The following is a 19,793-nucleotide window of genomic DNA, read 5'->3' as shown; positions in this document are numbered from 1 at the left end:
ATCAGTATTTTTAAAAATCTCTTCAGGTGCTCCCGCGGGGCAGCCAGGTGGGGACCAGGTTACACAGGGCGGGGTCACCGGCAGAGCCCTGTCCCTCCGAGTGGGCAGCAGGCCATAGTCTCCCAGCTCTGGGCAGGGCTTCTCTTCCCTCTGCCTGTGGGGGCAGGGGGAATGGGGGGAAGGTGGAGGAGAGCGGCAGAAAAGCAGGGAGGGAAGATGAGGGAAGGAGGAAGCAGAAGGAAGAGGTGGGAGGGGCAGGGAGGGGAGCGGGCAGAGGAGGGTGCCATTTACCTGGCAGCCCCCATCAGATCTGGGACTGTTTTATTTTTTTCTGCTTTGCCCCTCAAATGCCCCCAGCACATAGCTGTATATTTTTGTTGTAGGTCCTCCTAGTTGTGGCACGTGGGACGCCACCTCAGCATGGCCTGGCGAGCGGTGCCATGTCCGCGCCCAGGATCTGAACCAGTGAAACCCTGGGCCGCGGAAGCAGAGCATGCGAACTTAACCACTCGGCCACGGGGCCGGCCCGTTTTATTTTTGGCTGAGGAGGAAATCTGCATTCAAGGCTGGAGTCTGAGGGACCAGCTGAGCCAGTGGGTCCTGAAGCCTTGGGCTTTCCTAGGCCTCAGGGCCCCCGGTGATGTTTTCTTCATAAAAACGCCACTCTCTGCCCAGGCTCAGCTGCGGCATCAGCCCCTTTAACTCCCCTGGGAGCTGCAGCCAGGCCCCCCAGGCCCCCCCACCTTCACAGGTGCTGTCTGGTGGTGGAAGCCCTCAGCCGATGAAGACAACTTCGCACAAACGAGCAAGGCGGTCAAGGGACCCCTCCCCAGGGCCGGCAGCCCAGGCGACTGCAGGGGAGAGGACCCTGCGCGGGGCCGTGGAGGGTACGCGATTGGGGGACTGGGGGTCTGTGGTGCTGACCCCTCAAGTTCGCACCTGTGGGTGACAGAGGGCCTGTGCCTGGTCCCATGCTGGGCGTGGCCTCCTCCCCCAGCCCTGGACAGGAGCCTCAGATCAGAGCTGGAGATGCCTATGTGGTAACCCCACCCCCGCGCCCTCACACTGGACACTTCCGAGCTCAAGGCTGTAGCAGCAGGGCAGTCGCTTGCTGAGAAACAGCTGCCAAAACCACACCTGCGGCCTTCACTTCCCTGGGTCCAGGGGGCTGGGGGAAGCCTCGTCTGCTGAGGAAGGGCCTGGAAGCGGCCAGCACTGAAACCAAGTTTTGGGTTCTCTTGGTGGGCAGGGGTTTCCCCTGCGGACCCCCCGTTCCCCCTGCCGCAGTGCGCTGTGAGCAGAAAGGACAGCACAGGTGCAAGGCCAGGACATAGGCCTCGGTGCCCAGCCAGCATCAAGGAGGCACTGTGGCACAGAAAGGCAGCGCCCTCAGTGCGCAGGGCCCCAGCTCCTGGGGAGGCAGCAGGGGACGGGCCGGCGGGACGTGCACGTAACAGCAGTCTGGCACGTCCAGCTGGGAGGGCCCAGTGGCGGGACATTGAACGGCCGGTTACTGAGAAGCGTTTAAGTTCCACAGCTTGTAAACTATTTCCAGTATTCACATGGTTTTACACAGATGACACTGGGAGAAGGGTCAGGGTTAGCCTGTAAAGAGAGCACTCTGCTCGTCCGTGTGCTTCGGGGAGGACGCGGGAGAGGGGGGCATCCTGGGTTCGCCCTGAGCAGATAGTGTGCCAGTGGGGAGACTGAGGCCCAGAGCCGCGAAGGGGCTTGCCGGGCGTCCCCTGGTGCCAGGGCTCCACGGCTGTCCTCCTGGGGGCCTGCCAGTCAGGGGCGAGAAGGGGCTCTGTGGAGGGCGGGCCGGGTCAGGCCTCCCCGTCCAGCTCGTCCTCGCTGGCGCAGGCCTCGGGCACCGCTGGGAGCCGGGACGCCTGGGTCTCCAAGTAGGCGGCCTTGAGTTGCTCCAGCTCCTGCAGCTCGGCCTCCAGCCGCTCCCCGTGCGCCGTCCGCAGCTGCCGCAGCTGCTTCATAGGAAACGGGTTCATGTCGTTGAAGGCGATGCTCATCAGCTTCCTGGGGGAGAGCACGGTCAGGGCGGAGCCCAGGGCCCCAGTGGGCCATACCCCAGGCAGTCCCAGGCACCTGCATTCCTTCTGCCCCTGTGGCTGAGGTCCTGGGCCTGCCTCAGGGAGCTCTCCTTCCAGGGAGGAAGCAGTGAAGAAGAAGAAGAAGGTTTCCACCCAGAGTGATATGTACTGAGGCAGGAGGAAGCTTAGAGGTATGGGAGCTCTATACCGCTAAAGAAAGGCTGTCAGGGAAGGCTTCCTGGAGGAGACAAAGCATGCGCTGAATGTTGAAGGAGTAGAAGCTGGCCAGGCAAAGATGGTGGAGGTGGAGGTGGGAAGGAGGCATTCTAAGTAGAAGAAACTGCAAGGCCAAAAGCGCAGAGATGGGTATTGTCCTAGGAACTCAAATAATTCTGTTTGGCAGGATCAAGGGCATGGGTGCTGGGGGCACGAAAAGGTGGGCAAGAAATGAAATTGCGTGGAGACCTCAAACGCCGTGTTAAGGGGAAGACAAACCACTGAGGCAGTGGAACGTCCCTAAAGACTTGTAAGCTGTACTGGAGCATCAGTGTCACTAATGAACCTGCACTTGGTGACCCCAGCCTCCCCCGCTGTGTCCTGGGGTGCGTGTGTGGGCGGTGGGGTGGGGGAGGGGGCAGGGGCGCGCTCTCACCGGCTGTCGCAAATGGTCTTGGTGAAGAAGCGCAGGTACTGGTAGATCTCCAGGCCATCCTGCAGCCTCAGGATCTCCTCCTCATTGTACTTGAAAATGGCCAGGGCATAGCGGAACACCACCTGGGGGGCAGCGAGGGCTCAGCTAGGGCCTGGGGGCCAGGGCAGGTGAGCCCCAGAGGGAGAGAACCCATGGGCCCGGCAGAGTGGGAGTCCCCGGACAGGCTGCAGAGGTGGAAGGCTAGGAGGCAATGTGTGTGGGGGAGGCCGAGGAGCAGGCTGGAAACCCCAAGGGGAGGACAGCCTACAATTTGAGGGTTGACATGGAGTCCTGGCTCTATGCTGACTTGTCCCAGCACCCTGGGGCTAGGCCAGGGGCAGAGCTGGGAGCAGACCCGAGAGCCAGCCTTGTGATGCAGGGCTCAGTCCAAACAGGAGGAAGAAACGGAGGGGCCAGGTGACTGAGGGGCGACGGAGGGAACAGGGACGTGCCCCCTGGGTCATGCTCATCCTTCTCCCAGGGAGAGGAGTCCCCCCAACCTCAGCATGCATCTTTGGAGGCAGAGACCCCGCCTCCCTCAGGAGGGCAAAGCACTGTGGTCTCCAGGCCGTGCTCCCAGGAGACGTGCTCGAGGGCCCCGCCCTCCCCTCTCCACAGCCAGCGCCCTCCGGCTCCCCGACAGCGCCCTACCTTGGTGCCCTCATACAGGAAGGCGTCCCAGACCTGGAGGAGGATGCTGCTGATGAGACTGTCTGCAAAGACCACGAGGAACCAGTTGAAGGTGATGAAGGAGAGGTCCACGCGGTGCTGCCCCAGGTGGGCCATCAGCCTGGGTAGTTTCTCCGAGAGGAGGTCCTGGAGCACCCGCTGGTCTACCTAGAAGCCAAGAGAGCCGTCAGCTGCTGCCCCAGGGGAGGGGCTGCCTCCCTCCTAGCCCACCGCTTCACACTGGCCGTCCACACATGATCCTGGAGTGGGGCACAGAGCGCCCCGCAGAGCTCGCGCGCAGCCTGGCTGGGGGAAGGTACAGCGCGTGTCACTCGGCGGCTCTGGGGCTGGAGCGCAGGCTTGATGCGGAGGTCTCCGTGGGCTGTTACATCCTCGGCCAGTGGAGTTTTGGCCCCCTGCCCCCCAGGCCTCAAATCACGCAGGAGCTCAGGCTTGTACGGCTGACACCATGCTCACTTGTCTACACCCCCTTTGGACCTGATGCACAACACACAGACCCTCAGTGTTTTGTCTGGGGTGAGGTCCTGGGGGCCAGTGTCGGGAGAAGCCGCATTGTCCCGCCACATTGGACATGAAGGAACCTCCCTAAAGGGGGATGCTGCTGGGCGATGGCTGCCAATGCCCTCTGGGTGTGATCACTGTCATGCCTCTGTCCCTGTTTCGCTCGACCAACCGGCTGATTACTGCCAGCACAGGCGCCTTCCCTGGCTCCACAGCTCGGCTCCGTGTGGTCTGCCCCCACTGCTGTGACAGCACGTGTTCGTGTTCGTCTTCTGTCTTCCTTTCCCGGTTCTGCTGGTTTCTCAGCCTCCGCGTCTATCTAAGTCCCCTCTGGGCTTTAGCCGGCGGCTGTGGCCGACAGCCTCCCACTTCCTTCCTCTCCCAGAACCGCAGGCGGCCGTGGAGGCCAAGTGTCCAGCTCCAACCCTAGGACACTCAACCAGCCTAAGATGCCATTGTGCCTCTGAGGGCTTTACGGATGGGCTGGTATGATGTCTGAGATTCACTACAAAATCTTCAAAGCATGAGGGGGCGGGAGCACAGATGCAGCAGTACTGGTCTCCCTGTGTCGGTAATTATCGAAACTGGGTGACAGATATGTGAAGGTCCATTATCCTATTTTCTCTATCTTTTTTGTACATTTCAAATTTTTTTTCAATTTTTAAGGAATAGATTTTTAAAAAATTTTTCCTTCTTCTCCCCAAAGCCCCCCAGTACACAGTTGTATATTCTAATTGCAGGTCCTTCTAGTTGTGGCATGTGGGACGCTGTCTCAGCGTGGCCTGATGAGTGGTGCCATGTCCGCGCCCAGGATCCGAACTGGAGAAACCCCGGGCCACCAAAGCGGAGCGCGCAAACTTAACCACTCGGCCACGGGGCGGCCCCCAAATTTTTTATACTAAAGAAACAAAACCACCACAACACTGCTTATACAACACACCTCAATTTTAGAGCTGTTCAAACATGAAAATAAGATAAGATACGGAACGTTCCCAGCCTGTCCTGTGACTGGGGGCCGTGCGATACAGTGCTGACCCACAGGCCTGAGGGGGACCGCGGGGCTGGGGAAGGCCGTTTCAACGGCAGCCAGCTCCTGCCTGTCACCCTCTGATTCTTCTAGCCTGGGCCAGGGCCCAGTGCCAGAGAGGGTGCAGCCACCTTGTGACCACGAGGTGATGAGCAGGAGGAGGAAAGCCGCGTGCCAGAGATGGCAGAGCAGGGAGCTGGAAGGAGCCTTTGCTTTCTCAGTATCTGAGGAAAATCCCCACTGAAGCCGCTGTTAGGTTGGGCCTCCCTTCCATGCAGCCAAACACCATCTTGCCTGATTCACCCCCTATTTCCTGATGACTCCTAGTCATAACCTGCAGCCCTGACCTCTGTCCTCAGCCCCACACCTGACTACCCACTGTCTCCTGACCTCCCCACCCAGGTGTGCATCCCAGGGGGCGGAATCAGCGCTGGGCGATCACAGTAGGAGAGGAGGAGGGCAGCATGAGGGTGCAGGCAATGGCCTGGTGGGTCTGGGGTGGGAAGTGAGAAGTTCCCTCTGGGTGGCCTCTCTCCATGAAGTAGCAGGAACAGGACAAGGGGTGAGGAGGGAGAAGCCGGACGCTGGGGGTTGAGGAGTGAAACGGTTCCCAGGAAGGAGCTGTTAGTCCCATTCCAAAGCGGGCAAGTTTGGGGTTCAGAGAGGTGATGCCACTTGCCAGGGCCAACACAGCTGGCTACCAGCGGGTCGGCTGTGAAGCCAGCTCTGCCTGACCCAGGGCCGGCCTGTGGTCAGAGGGCAGGCAGGAGGTGCGGAGGCAGCGTGCTTCCCAGCAGAAAGACGGGCGGGTGTGAAGAGCCATCGCCACCTCCCATCCTCCCAGCCCCACCTTCCGCCCTACCTGACCTCCCGTCTGGAACTCTGGACCGGCAAACAGGAAGTGACTAGATTTTCTTCTCCTCCCCTGCCCAGGAAGTCGGCTGTTTCTAATGACATCACGTCAGCAGGGGAATAACAAGTCTACCCTGTGGGCAGGGCCTCGACAGTTCTAAGGGCCGTCCGTCAGCTCACTAGAGGGTCACAGGCGTCCCAGAGCCGATTTCTGGCCATTGTACAGAGGGGGAAATGGAGGCTGGGAGAGTCCTGACTTTCCCGAGACTCACCAGCTTGTAGGAACAACACAGGGGCACTGACCCGCGTGGCCCCCCAGTCTCCTGCCTGTGCGGCTCACCTGGGACGACGTCAGTGTCTTGCTGTAGTAATCAGCTGGCATGATGGACTCCACGATGGCCACTAGACACCAGAAGGCACTCTCCTCCTCATCCAGGACCAGCAGAGCGATGGCCGCCAGCCTGGAGTGGGAGGGAAGGAGGCCGGGAGTGAAGTCACAGCCAGGCAGCCACGGAGCCACGGGGCGGGCCGGGGGGGGGGGGGGGGCGCTTTTGAAGAAGCACTGTTCCCTCGACTTCTCCCATCCTCCCAGGCAGAGCTCGTCCAGCAACAATCCAAGAATACATCCCCAAAACGCACTGGTCTCTTAAGACGCTAGGTGAACACCAGCTCCTGATTCACAGATGTCTGCAGAACGCTTTCTCCTCTGGCCCCTTTAAAGGCGTATGAACAACCCCATGTGACCCTCTGACCCAGGGCCGGCCAGGGCGCTGTCCACCCTCAGCGGGACACCGCGATCAGCCTGACGCCCTGGACAGACTCCAAGAGCACATTTCATCATCCAGAGACCTATGCTTCCCTGGGCTCTACCAGATGGGGCTCATGACCTCCAACCTCTTCTGAGACTCACGCTTTTTTTACAAACAGGGTCAATTCTCAAAAGAAAAAATAAATCTCTTTTCTCTCCAGAAGACTGGGAAGGAATTTCTCTCCATTCTGGCTAAAAGATTTGTGCGAACGCTCCTGAGTCTGAGCTGAGTAGAGGGAGAGAATAGTTACAGGTCTCCTGGACATGGGGGTGGGGGGGCGTTCAGAGGCCACTTAGTTTAGGATAGCAACTGTGACACACTGGCCACCACCCTCTTTGTCTATGCCCAGGGCAGACAGAACGAATTGATCATGGCACTCTTTCCCACGGGGTCTGAAGGCCACCTCAGAAACCGTTCCAAGGCTCCAGGCAGCTAGCTGCCCCCTGCTCCTCATCCCAGGTCACTGCAGAGATGGGAAAATCCAGGCGTGGGAAGCAAAAGTGACTGCTCCAACTCCCCAAGTCAGTTGGTGGCAGAGTGGAAACATACCCCAGGACTCCATGAACCCAGCTTGGTGTTCTCTCCCACAACCCCATTCCACTGGAGCCCAGCAGGTGCTCCGTCCAGGAGCTGGCTGTCGGCATCGGCTGAGATTTCTGCACACATTAAAAGGTCAGTGATTTGGTGGGTGAGCCTGTTGCTAATGTTCAGTGATTTGTACTGTTTTTCATTTTTGTTCTCATTTTTGGACTCAATCATCAACCAGAAGGATAGAGCTTCTGTGTCAAAAGCGAGGTTTAACCCTGCTGAGAAGATTCCACCCATGGAAGGCCCCGAGCAAGACCTGGGACCTTTGGGAGTGGGCACCACTGTTCTGAGTCCCAATAATGCCCCCGGGGACAAGGCTACGACATGAGCTCTGAATCCAGGAATGCTCTTAATATGCTTGGTGGGGGCACTCAGGACCCCTCCTCCTCGTGGAGGAGCCCAAAGAGGCTTGTTTGGACTTCCATGAGCCTTGTTTCCAAATCATACTGTTCTCAGCCACCCAAAGACTAGTCTCCTTGAGGATCCCAGACCACAGGCTCTTATTTACGGCAACAGGAAGCTGCATTGGCCTGTGCCTCTGATTTGGGGCTTAGCTCCTGAGGGACAGATCTGGGAAGCTGTCTTGCCCTCGGCCAGCCTCTGTTTCCTGCCCTCGATGTGTGCCGGCCACTCCTCCCCGACTCCCTGGGAGGTCTCCCTTCCTCTCCAGGGGCCTTACCTGTCAGTGTCTGGAAATGTGTTAGGGCCAGTGCAAATTTTAGATGTGTATTCCTCAGGGCTTGTTCACTCTTTTGTGTTCGATGCTACAGAAATAATGGCACCAACACAACAATATCTGTGGCAGCATTCTCACAACAATCAAAAAAACTTAAACACTTTATGATGCATCTAGACAATGAAAGCTGAGCCGCCATTAAAAAGAGTGCACCTGAGAGGAGAAACACACATGCACACAAAGCCTCGCCCAGGACGCTCACCGTGTTATTCACAACAGGTGGACACAAACCAAAGGCCCATCAACCGATGAATCAACATACGGTGCCTTCATTCAACGGACGCTGCTCAGTAAGCAAAGAAACAAAATACAGGAACCTCAAACATAATGCCAAGTGAAAGAAGCTCGATGCAAAAGACCACGTGTCATATGACTGCATTTGTATGAAATGTCCACCCGAAGTACATTCACAGGGACATAGAGCAGAGCAGTGGCTGCCCAGGGCTGGTGTCAGAAGGGAGAGTGACTGCAGACGGGCACAAGGGTTCTTTTAGGGGTGATGGAAATGCTCTGCAATTGGAATGTGGTGATGGCTGTGCAACGTGTGAATTTACTACAGACCATTGAGTTGTACACTTAAAATGGGCAAAAAAGAAAAAAAAAATCAGTGATGAGATGCTGCTGGTACCCTCTAGGGCCTACCAACTGCTCAGGGCTGCAGCCAGACACCAACTTAGGGCATTCAGAGCCCAAGTGGGTCTGCAGAGGAGGGAGTGTGGGCATGGGGGAAAGAAAAAACTTTTTCTTTGCTGAGGAAGAGTGGCCCTGAGCTAGCATCTGTGCCAATCTTCCTTTATTTTGTATGTGGGTCGCTGCCACAGTGTGGCTGATGAGGGATCTGGGTCTGCGCCCAGGATCCCAACCTGGGCCGCTGAAGTGGAGTATACCAAACTTAACCACAAGGCCACGGGGCCAGTCCCAGAACAAACTACTTGTAAAGCACTCCACTTGTATTTTAAAGAGCACTGGCTGGGGCCGGCCCAGTGGCGCATCGGTTAAGTGCGCACGTTCTACTTTGGGAGCCCGGGGTTCGCCGGTTCAGATCCCGGGTGCGGACATGGCACCACTTGGCACGCCATGCTGTGGTAGGCGTCCTACATATAAAAGTAGAGGAAGATGGGCATGGATGTTAGCTCAGGGCCAGTCTTCCTCAGCGAAAAGAGGAGGATTGGCAGCAGTTAGCTCAGAGCTAATCTTCCTCAAAAAAATAAATAAATAAATAAAGGGCAATGGCTTTAAATGTTCGCCTCACTTTGCACTCAGTCATTACCACGACACCAGTCGCCCTCTGAACAGGCTGCATGCGTTGCTCAGAAGCAGGCTCGATCCTCGAGGCACCACGCGCAGTTCTGGCGGCCGCCACGAGACGACAGCACCCAGACAAGGGACCCGGGCTGCAGGCCAGGGTTGAAGGGCCTCGGGAAGAACAGCCTGCATTCTGCACGTGTGAACAGGCTTCTATCACAAACAACTTCTGTTTTAAGCAATAGTCTGACTATCTACCTGAATATAAATTATTGATAAAAGAGCATTCGGAGGAAGCAGTAAAGAAATTCCGCCTGGTGTCTTCCCCCCTCAGCCTCAGCTGCTCCTACACACCTTGCGGCAGCCTTTGCTGCCTTTTCCAGACAGGGAGAAGCTTCTTTCCTTCTAAGAGGCCCATCTCAAGAACCCCTCCTGCTGTAGGATTTTCCCCTGCCCCTTCAGCACAGATTAGACTCTGAAGCCGTATGTGGCTAACCGCATTCCTGCTCTCAAAAAAGGTTCTATCTGATCAGGGAAAAAGGTTTTCAGGTACCCCCAGCGCACTGTCTGCCACGTTCCCACCCCGAGTGAGGGCAGGTTGGGGGAGGAGCAGGTTGGGGGCGGGAGACCAGGGTCACGTTCCTCACGCGTGCTGGGGCGCCGGGCAGGTTCCTGAGCTCCTCGGACCCTCTCCTGTCTCCCGGGGCACTGGGGCAGCAATGCCCACCCCACAGGGCTTCATGTGGATTAGACGACGTGGGTAGGTACAGCACCTGGCAGCCAGGAGGCCCTCAGTAAGTCTCAGTTCCTGCCTGGCCTTTGCATGAAATGTAAAAATCATTATTCTCATACTAACACCCAGCTTCCAGTTCCTTTCAAAGCTCTTCTTACAGAGGCTTTGCAAGTTTTGTCCTTCTGGATTTTAACATGTTCAAACAAACGAGAAGCGCACAGGCTTTTGCTCAGGTGCCAAATGAATGAATGAAGCAATGAATGAATGAATGAATGAATGAATGTCTACAGACATCCCCACAGCAGATGTTCAGGGCAGCATGAAATCCAAACATGTCTTCCCAGGCGGCCTGGACTAAATGGCATTATTGTTGGGGTGTCACTCGGAATTCACATGAATTGTACATGAATATGCTCAATTTCACCCAATTTAGGCTGGAAATAAAGTAGGGAAAATATCTACCCTTAGGAACCATTCCGATTTGAGTAGGGACACCCTGAATGCTTATTCTGAGTTAAATAAATGTCACACACCGCCTCTTCTGAAAAAAGGGCAGAATGGCTTCTGTAAATTTCGCTTGAGTGTGTGTGTGTTTAAATTAAACTGAGTCAAATCTTGCTTTGGGAAATAGCTGAGCTCATGCAACCTCTATTGAGGTATCCAGGGGCATTCCTGAGTGCCCCCCGAGTCCTGGAGGGGCTGCCCCCCCAGGTCACCCCACGCCCTCCCCGACCCCTTGCCCCCTGCTGCTGGACCAGCAGAAGTTAATCCAGGCTGGGCCAAGGAGATGCCCTCCTTCGGGAACTTAGGCCTGGCCCAGGAGGGGCGGACAGTGGGAAGACTGGCTGAAAGGCTCCAGATACAGGGGCTGGGGTCTCCATGCTGACAGCCCCTGGGGCCCTAAGCATCTGGGGAGGACAGCAGCGAGGCTGGTCTGCAGAGATAAGGAAGCAGACATGGAGAGCGAGGGAGCCCGAAGGCTGCAGGCAGTGCCGGTGCGCACGACCTCAGGGATGGCGTCCCCAGGAAACGCGGGGAACGGCCCGGGTTGTGCGGCGCTTTGGGCCTGCTGGACAGAACAGCTGCCTTGGCTTCCGTGACCCTCGGGGCCTAGCTCTGCTCCCTTTCTGGGCTTGTGTGAGCTTCCCCTGCGAGACCTCCAAACTCTTCTCCTCGGGCTCCTCTGAGCGGGTTTCGTTGAGGCCGCCGATCCCTGACCGGACAGCCCTGCAGTCTGTGAGCAGGTGGCGCACGCACAACTCCTGGGGCCGTCCCCGCTCTTTCCACGTGAGGCATGCCTCCCGGAGCACAAATCGAAGGCGAGGGCAGGGGACGAGGGGACCCGAGCTCCGGCCCATCTCTGTCTCGAACACGTCCTCTCACCTGCTAGTGCCCACCTGTGTGGTAGGGACCTAGCCTCCCGGGCTCACCTCTCGGGGTTCGGGGGAGGCTCCCGAGGGATGCTCTGGAAGGTAATGGCTGTGGGCCTGCTCACCTGTTCAGGCCCTGGCAGTAGCCGATGGAGGGGTTCTGCCAGGAGAAGGCCAGCAGCACCCGGCGGAGCTTCTCCGGGAAGCTGGAGGAGGGGCAGGTGAAATGCTTGTTGTTGGGGAAGGTGCGGTTCAGGTCCAGCTCGATCTGGCGGGCAGCAGGCTGACTGCAGGCCTGGCCCCGGCTCAGCAGCTCCTGGTAGCGGCCGGGGGCCTGCAGGTGCTGGACGCGGCGGCGGACCAGCCACCTCCAGACCCGAGGCCGGTGCTCGCGGGGCACGCCGGCCCGCAGCAGCTGCTTGAGCTCGGCCGAGGGCGCCAGCTCGCCCAGCGCAGCCCAGCGCTCCCGCCGTGGCCTCTCCACAGCCTCGTGGGCCAGCAGGTGGTGGGAGCAGACTTCCAGCGCCTGGATCTTGGCCAGCAGCTTCAGGTCTTCCACCTCGTAGTTGGGCACGGTCAGGAAGCCATACTCGTCATACTCGCTGCCGGCAAAAGCCCACGTTAGTGACACCCTGTAAGGCCCATCCCCAGGAGAGGATGGACCCCGGGCAAGGTGCCTGCCTTGTCTTCACTGTGGGCTACACACGGCTCTGGCAGGTCACTTCAGTTCCCCAAACCTCAGCTTGCTCATCTGTACAATGGGTATAGGAACTCCCGCTCTGCCTCAGGTAGACCCAGGAGACCCTCTGACGTGAGCTGCTAGGGGCTCGGCAGGGCCTGGGACACAGAAGTGCCGAAGGGACATCACCTCCTCCATTCTGCACCAGGATAAGGACCCTCTTACTACTCCATGCAGCCCTGGCCCGAGGAGTCCCACCCTGCCAACACAGAAGCCCTCCACAGCCGTAAGCTCACAGACGGAGGGGAACAGGCACCACTGGCGGGAGAGCTGGGGACCCATTCCAGATGGCCTTCCCTTTATTAACATTTATTTGTCCCAACTGTGTGCTCTGCGAGTGCCATCTCATCTAATCCCACGGATGCTGCCAAGCAGGGGTCTCAGCCCACATCCTATGGAGGCTGAGTATGAGGCTCAGGAAGGTAAAGTGATGAGCCCAAGGTCGCACAGTGAGAAAGCCAGGTGTAGCGCCAAGGCATGGGCTGCTGCCACTGGGCTACCCAGCCTCCAGGGGCCTTTGACCCCAGCTGCAGCCCTTTCCATTATATTTAACTGCCCATGTCCTCTGTGCTTGGCAGGGCGGGTCTCCCCTCTTCTGCTCTCTGACAGACAGCTCCAGGAGGCAGCTAGGGAAGCGGAGAAAACAGAGCTGGAGGCAGACCCACGGCAGGTGCACAGACGTGTTGTGTGGCCGCGGGCAAGGGGTGCCTCCTCTGAGCCTGCACCACCTCAGCTGTAACACGGGGCTCATCCCAACCCATGCTCCCTTCTCTGAAGACATGAGGAGTTGAGGGCTGTGCAGTGCTCACACACGGTCAGCAGGGACCGGCAGCAGGGCAGCCGGGGCCCCCCGGGTCATGACACCCAGCCCGCTGGCTGGCCGCTGGCTTACCTGATGGGGCTGAGCACGCCGCTGTCGGCCGAGGCCTCGCCGGCCTCCCACTGCAGCGCCTCCTGGGTGAGCTGCCTCAGCAGCTCCGAGCACTCACTGGCCTCGTCCCCCACGGCCTCCTGCAGCCTCCGCAGCCCCGCCAGGTACTTGCTCTCCACCTGGCAGTTCTTGGCTTGGAGGTAGGCACACTGTGGGGGGGGGCGGGGGGAGGGGCTGGTCAGAGCCGCCCCAGAGGCCTGAGGCCTGGACAGCTTTACACAGCACAGCCCTGCTTCCAGCTCTCATCTCCCATCCCCTCCCAACCCCTGGCCCTTCATATAAGAGAAAGGAGATGGGTCCTGAACCCAAGGGTTTACAGCAAGGCAGAAAGGGCTCTAGGAGAGGGAGGCCCAGGCCCAGGGCTGCAGTAGGATTCAGAAGAAAGAGGAGAGAGGTGGGAGGGGCAGCGCAGGGTCTTGCATGGCCTGAAGTTCCATCCTGGTTCAGCCACTGCAGGCTGGGTGACCTATGGCAAGTCATTTGACCTCTCTGTGCCTAAGCTCCTTCATCTGAACAAGGGGGATAGTATAGAGTCTGCCCCAGGATTCTGGTGAGGGTCAGATGAGCTGATGAGCGTAAAGCCCTTCCCAGGGCACTCGGCCCAGAGCGAGCTCTCTGTAGGTGGTGTCACTGAGCAGTGCCACCTACAGACCCGCAGCCCTGGACACTGCGCTTGTGCCCTCTGCTGCCACCGCATGGGCGCTTTCCGTTCCTCCAGCTCACGACCTCTCTGGCCTCAGGGACGCACACCACTCTGGGTCTGCCCGCCCCTCCCCTGCCCTGAACTTCCAGGCTTCTGTTTACTCCAGCCGGGTGAGGCTGGGCGACCAGGGAACCTCCGGGCCCGAATTCCCACTTGTAAGGTGGGACGTAAGAGCCTGCCTTGTCACTCTGCTGTGACCTCTGGGCCAGCCTGGCTCCTGTCTCATCCTGGGGGGTCCCTCTGATGCACCCCTGCCAGGTCACCGTCCACAAACTGAGCACCGACTCCCAGCCACGGGCGAGCCTGTCCCCGGTTCCAGCTGGCTCCCAGCTCCCTTCCCGCTACCGCCAGGGCCTTTCCTGAGTGCCCTCACCAATGCCCATCTCCAGATTTCAGCTACAGAAGGCCCGGTCTCCCTGTTTCCGGCCCACCTCCTGGAGCCCAGCCTCCACTGGAGAGCCACTGTGGTTTTCTCAAAACATCAGGCCGACTGAGGACCTCCCACTCAAAACCCTGCCAACAACCCCATGTCCTCAGAGCACGCTCCAACTCCTCACCCTCCAGGCTCACGGCTCACCCTCCACACCTCAACCCACAGGTCTGGACTACGCCGTCTCTTCCTGGAAGGCCTTTCTCCACACTAACTTGCCTTTAGGATTCCGTGCAGCAGGCACCTCCTCCAGGAAGTCTCCCCTGACTTTATTCTTCCCTTTGGGCCCCAAAACTGCATCTTGATTGTGTTCAACTCCCGACCGAGCCTGCGCCCTCCTTGAGAAGTGGGGGAAGGACTGCGTTAGCTCTTTTTTAACTGTGTGGTGGAATTCACCAGGGAGGCCCCCGGGGCCAGGGCTTTTCTTGAGAGATTTCCGGTTACTGATTCAATCTCCTTACTAGTTACAGGTCTGTTCAGGTTTTCTACTTCTTCCTGATTTAGTCTTGGCAGGTTTTTCAGTTTCTAGAAATTTGTCCATTTTATCCAGGTTATCCAATTAGTTGGTGTAAATTGTTCCCAGTGCTCTCTTACAATCCTTTTCATTTCCATACACTCAGTACTAATGTCCCCACGTTCATTTCAGATTTTGAGTCTTCTCTCTCTTTTTCCTCTAGTCCACCTGGCTAAAGGTCTGTCAGGCTTGTTGATCTTTTCAGAGGCAACTTTTGGTTCCACTGATTTTCTCCATTGTGTTCCTGTTGTCGATGTCATTCACCTCTGCTCTAATCGCTGGCATTTCCCTCCTTCAGCTGGCTTTGGGTTTACTCCTTGTTCTGGTTCCTTAAGTTGTAAAGCTACCAGGTAGCAAACAAACACAAAGTTGTAAAGTCAGGTTGTGGATTGGACATCACTCTTGTTTTTTAAGCATTTATAGCTATAACTTTTACCACTGCTTTCACTCTCCCGTAAGTCTTGGTATGTTGTGTTTTTTTCTATTTCTCTAAGTATTTTCTAATTTCCCTTGTGATTTCTTCCTTGACTCACTGTTTAAGAGTGTGTTGTGTAATTCCCACGAATTTGTCAATTTCCAGTTCTCCTCCTGTTGTTGACCTCTAACTTCACCCTTCTGTGGTTGGGGAAGATACCTTGTATATCTGTCTTTCCAAATCTATTGAGATTTGATTTGCAGCCTGATGGGGTCTATCCTGGAAAGAGGCCCATGTGCCCTTGGGAAGAATGCTGCGCTGTGCTGCTGGGCGGAGCATTCTGTCCAGGGCCATCAGATCCAGCGGCTTTACCGAGTTAGGTCTCCTGCTTCCTTCCTTATCTTCTGTCTGGTTGTTCTCCCATTACTGAGATTGGGACATTAAAGTCTCCAATTATTGTGGAACCGCCTATTTCTCCCCTCAATTCTGTCAGTTTTTGCTTCGTATATTTTATTTTGCAAGTTTGTTAATAGGTGTATAAACATTTATAATTGTATCTTCTGCTGTATGGAACCTTTAATTAATATAGAATGTCTTTCTTTGTCTCTTTTTTTTAATTTAATGTCTCTCTTGTCTAATATTAGTACAGCCACTCCTGCTCGCGTTTGGTTACTATTTGCAAGGAGTATCCTTTTCCATCCTTTCACATTCAATCTATTTCTGTCTTTGGATATAAGGTGCATTACTCCTGTAGACAGCATATGGTTGGATCCTGTGTGTTTTATCCATTCTGCCAATTTCTGTCTTTTGATTGAAGAGTTTAATCCATTTACATTTAAAGTCTACTGGTAAGAGGAGACTTATTTCTGTCATTTTGCTATTTGTTTTCTATATGCCTTATAGCTTTTTTGTGCCTCATTTCCTGCCTTACTGTCTTTTTTTGTGTTTAGTTTTCTTGTAGTGAAATGTTTAAATTCCTTTCTAATTTCCTTGTGTATAGTCATATATAGCTATTTTCTTTGTGGTTACCATGGGGATTACATTTAAAATCCTAAAGTTATAACATTCTAATTAGAATTTATATCATCTTAACTTCAATAACATGGTTCCATCCCTACCCTTTTGGTTGGTGATGTCACAAAATTACATCTTTATACACTGTGTGCTCCAAAATTAAAGTAATAATTCTTTTTTTTTGTGAGGAAGATTAGCCCTGAGCTACCATCTGCTGCCAATCCTCCTCTTTTTGCTGAGGAAGACTGGCCCTGAGCTAACATGCATGCCCATCTTCCTCTACTTTATATGTGGGATGCCTACCACAGCATGGCTTGTCAAGCGGTGCCATGTCCACACCCGGGATCTGAACCGGCGAACCCCAGGCTGCCGAAGCAGAACGTGCGAACTTAACCACTGTGCCACCGGGCCGGCCCAAAGTAATAATTCTTTTAAGTGCACTAGTCTCTGAAATTATGTAGAAAAAAAATGTGGAGCTGCAAACCACAGGTACAATAATACTAGCTTTTACAATTGCCCATGTGTTTACCTTTCTTGAGGTCTTTATTTCTTCACGTGGCTTGAGTTACTGTCTAGTGTCCTTTCATTCACCCTGCAGGACTCCCCTGAGCATGTCCTGCACAGCTGCGCTAGTGGTAATGGACCCTCTCGGCTTTGTTTATCTGAAAATGTCTTAATTTCTCCCTCTCTCTGGAAGGGACATTCTGCCAGAAATGGATTCTTGGTTGACAGGGTTTGTTTTTGGTGAGGAAGATTTGCCCTGAGCTCACATCTGTGCCAATCTTCCTCTACTTTGTATGTGGGATGCTGCCACAGCATGGCTTGACAAGTGGTGTGTATGTCCACGCCCAGGATCTGAACCTGTGAACCCCGGGCTGCTGAAGCAGAGCGCGAGAACTTAACCATTATGCCACTGGGCTGGCCCCCAAGACAGGTTTGTTTTTTTGTTTTTTGTTTTTTTAGTACTTTGACTATGGCCCATTGCCTTCAGGCCTTCAAAGTCTCATGAGAAATCTGTGCACTGAGGATCCTTGTCTGTGATGAGTTGCTTCTCTCTTTCTGCTGTCAAGATCTCTCTGTCTCTGGGATTTGAAAGTTTGATTATAATGTATCTCAGTGTGGGTCTCTGAGTTTATCTTACTTAAAGTTTGTTGAGCTTCCTGGATGTTTATATTCATGTCTTCCATCAAACTTGGGAAGTTTTCAGCCATTATTTCTTCAAATATTCTCTCTGCCCCTTTCTCTTTCTCTTTTCCTTCTAGGACTCCCATAATATAATGGGTACATTGGTCCACTTAATGGTGTCTCACAGATCACTTAGGTTCTGTTCCCTTTTCTTCAATCTTTTTTCTTTCTGTTTCTCAGACTTGATAATTTCCATTGTCCTATCTTCAAGTTCACTGATTCTTTCTGCCTGCTCAGCCCCGCCTTTCAATCCCTCTAGTGAATTCTTCATTTCAGTTCTTTTCAGCTCTAGAATTTCTTTTTGGTTTCTTTGTAGGTTTACTATCTCTTTATTGATATTTCCATTTTGTTTATACATTGCTTTCTTGACTCTCCACATCTTGCTTTAATTCTCTGAGCATCTTTAAGATAAATGTTTTAAAAACTTTGTCTAGTAGATCTGCCATCAGGTCTTTTACAGGGACACTTTCTGTTCACCAATTTTTTTCCTTTGAATGAGTCATCCCTTCCTGTTTCTTTGAATGCCTTGTGAGTTTTTTGCTGAAAACTAGACATTTGAACCTAATAATGTAGTAACTCTGGCAATCATTTTCTCCTTGGGGTTTGCTGTTTGTTTGTCTGTTTTAATTGTTGTTGTGTTCTTGACTGTTGTAGTTTGTCTCTGTGCCAAGGATCAGCCTGAGGTGTAAATTTAAGGTCTTTTCTGAGCCTTTCCCTGGGTATCTGTGGTCCCTTCCTCATTTCCCCCATATATGAAGTGGTTTTAGAATGTCTAGTCTTTAATATCTGGCTCCCAAAATGGAAAAAGAGAAAAATGAAGGAGAAAAAAAAAGGTGCCAGCCCTGTAAATGCCCTGGCAGTTACTTTAGCCAGGAGGGGGAGGTGCAGCAACAGTGGGGCCTGCCTGCTCCAGGCAGTCAGAAGTGGCGATCAGCAACTGGCGCCCAGATGCCTGATATCTGAAGACAGCTCATGAAGGGCATGGTCCAGAGGGAGAGCTGACAGGTAATGAGGAGAGACACAGGGATGGGACGGTGAGGGGTTGGAGGGTGGCCAGGAATGGGGATGTCAGAGCAGGGCCCCCACCGCTCACCTTCATCAGGAGGGCCTTCTCCCTCTCAGCCACCCTTCTCCAGAGCTTTGTGACCTGGTGGATCTCGGAGTTGAGAAAGCGGTTCTGGGTCCGGTATGCTTCCATGTCATCCTGGAGAGGGAGCAAAGCACTGAATGAGCTGCACCATAAACATCTCCCTGGTCCTCACCCTCAAATGAGCTGCCAACACTGCCTTTCTTTAGAAATGTCCAATAATGGCAACGGAAAAGGAAGTCTGAAAGGAAAAAAATTATGGCTAGCCCCCTTCTCTAATCTTGATCATAGCATGATATGGGGGAGAGAACATCAGGCCTGGAGCTCGAGTCCTAGCTCTGCTGTTCTGGCTGGGGGGCCTCATGGAACTACTCTGACCCTGTTTCCTCATCAGTAAAAGGGGCAAATATCAACTACCCCACTGGACAGCTGGGAGGCTAAGTGAAGAAACAAGTGTCATTACACTAAGTTCAGGGACCAAAGCATAACAAACAATCAAATAGTGTTTGTTTTTAAATTAAACATATTTGTCGTACATTTGTAATCATAGCGAATAATTTTCAGTGGAAAATTTTTTGACTTAGAGTGGCTTTGTAAATATTTTCCCATTTTGCTACATAAGCTTCCCAATGATCATTTTTAATGTCTGATGACTATTCTATTGGGTGAATTTACCATAACTTTGTTATAATTGTTCTCCTGTTATTTTTCCATTTGAGCCTGGGGTGTTTCAGTTTGTTTTTGACTGTGAATAAAGCTGTGATGTACATCTCTGGGCCCAGAGTTTCCCCTTTGAAGCTGTCCAGCGGATGGAGTGAGACGCTGCTGATGGAACATGCAAGGAGAAGCTGGCTGAGTCCCGGGCAGGTGCCAGCAGGAGCTTGGGCCTCAGAAAGCAGCAGCTGCAGCAGTGGCTCAGTCTTTATTCTGCTGGATGGATGCTGCAGAAGCCATTTGAACACAGCATGTGCTCACAGCCATACCTAGCAACTCCAGGGCATTTACTAGCTGAAACTCAACCCCTTCTCTCCTACTCAAGGAATGACCTGGACTGTAGGTGAGGGTGAGAGACACTATTGCACAGATGACTCTGGATGGGCCCTGATCCATCTGGAAATTAACATCACACCTGGCCTGTGGCACCTCACCATCAGGGCTGGGTCACCTGCACACAGCCCACAGGTGATCCTGACCCACCCTGGCTGGGTTTTCAACTGGCCAAGATGATCTCCTTCCTTGTCCCGGGCCCAGAAGATGCTCACGGCATTTCCCAGGCTTTGGACAGGTCGCATAAGGTACCCTGCATCCAGCCCAGACAGCGAGGCAGGGGTGAGCACCTCTCGGAGCAGCAGGGGCGTGGGGTGGGGTGGCATCTGGGCAGCACCTTCCCATTCAGCTCATCGCCCTACCTGGAGTGATCTTCCTGGCTCAGAACTGTAGGGAGGAAAAAGAGACCTCAGAGAGGAGAAAAGCCATGTGACAGTC

The 19,793-nt window shown here is 54.5% G+C and overlaps 1 protein-coding gene across 10 annotated transcripts in view; it reads right to left on the bottom strand.

The window, feature by feature from the left end:
* Positions 1-509: 509 nt before the first annotated feature.
* Positions 510-19,793, bottom strand: part of TBC1D2 (TBC1 domain family member 2) — a 48,538-nt gene continuing 29,254 nt past the window's right edge. For 3 of the 10 annotated variants that reach the window (XM_014859727.3, XM_070519135.1, XM_070519136.1), the window contains 7 exons: positions 18,315-18,425; positions 12,922-13,109; positions 11,416-11,892; positions 6,150-6,270; positions 3,391-3,576; positions 2,701-2,822; positions 510-2,034 (listed from right to left, as the gene is read on the bottom strand). In XM_014859727.3, the coding sequence (XP_014715213.3) occupies positions 1,827-2,034; positions 2,701-2,822; positions 3,391-3,576; positions 6,150-6,270; positions 11,416-11,892; positions 12,922-13,109; positions 18,315-18,425 (1,413 nt within the window). In that variant the 3' untranslated portion in view covers positions 510-1,826. Of the gene's footprint in view, positions 2,035-2,700; positions 2,823-3,390; positions 3,577-6,149; positions 6,271-7,167; positions 9,961-11,415; positions 11,893-12,921; positions 13,110-18,314; positions 18,426-19,645; positions 19,669-19,717; positions 19,743-19,793 lie in introns of those variants that run through there. The other 7 variants (XM_070519138.1, XM_070519137.1, XR_011506329.1 and 4 more) reach the window with 7 other exon arrangements.

The sequence above is a fragment of the Equus asinus genome, chromosome 10 (assembly GCF_041296235.1).
Source record: "Equus asinus isolate D_3611 breed Donkey chromosome 10, EquAss-T2T_v2, whole genome shotgun sequence".
In the NCBI taxonomy this organism is placed as follows: Eukaryota; Metazoa; Chordata; class Mammalia; order Perissodactyla; family Equidae; genus Equus; species Equus asinus.
The sequence above is the reverse complement of the archived record's forward strand: the minus strand, read 5'-3'. Positions and strand labels throughout refer to the sequence as shown.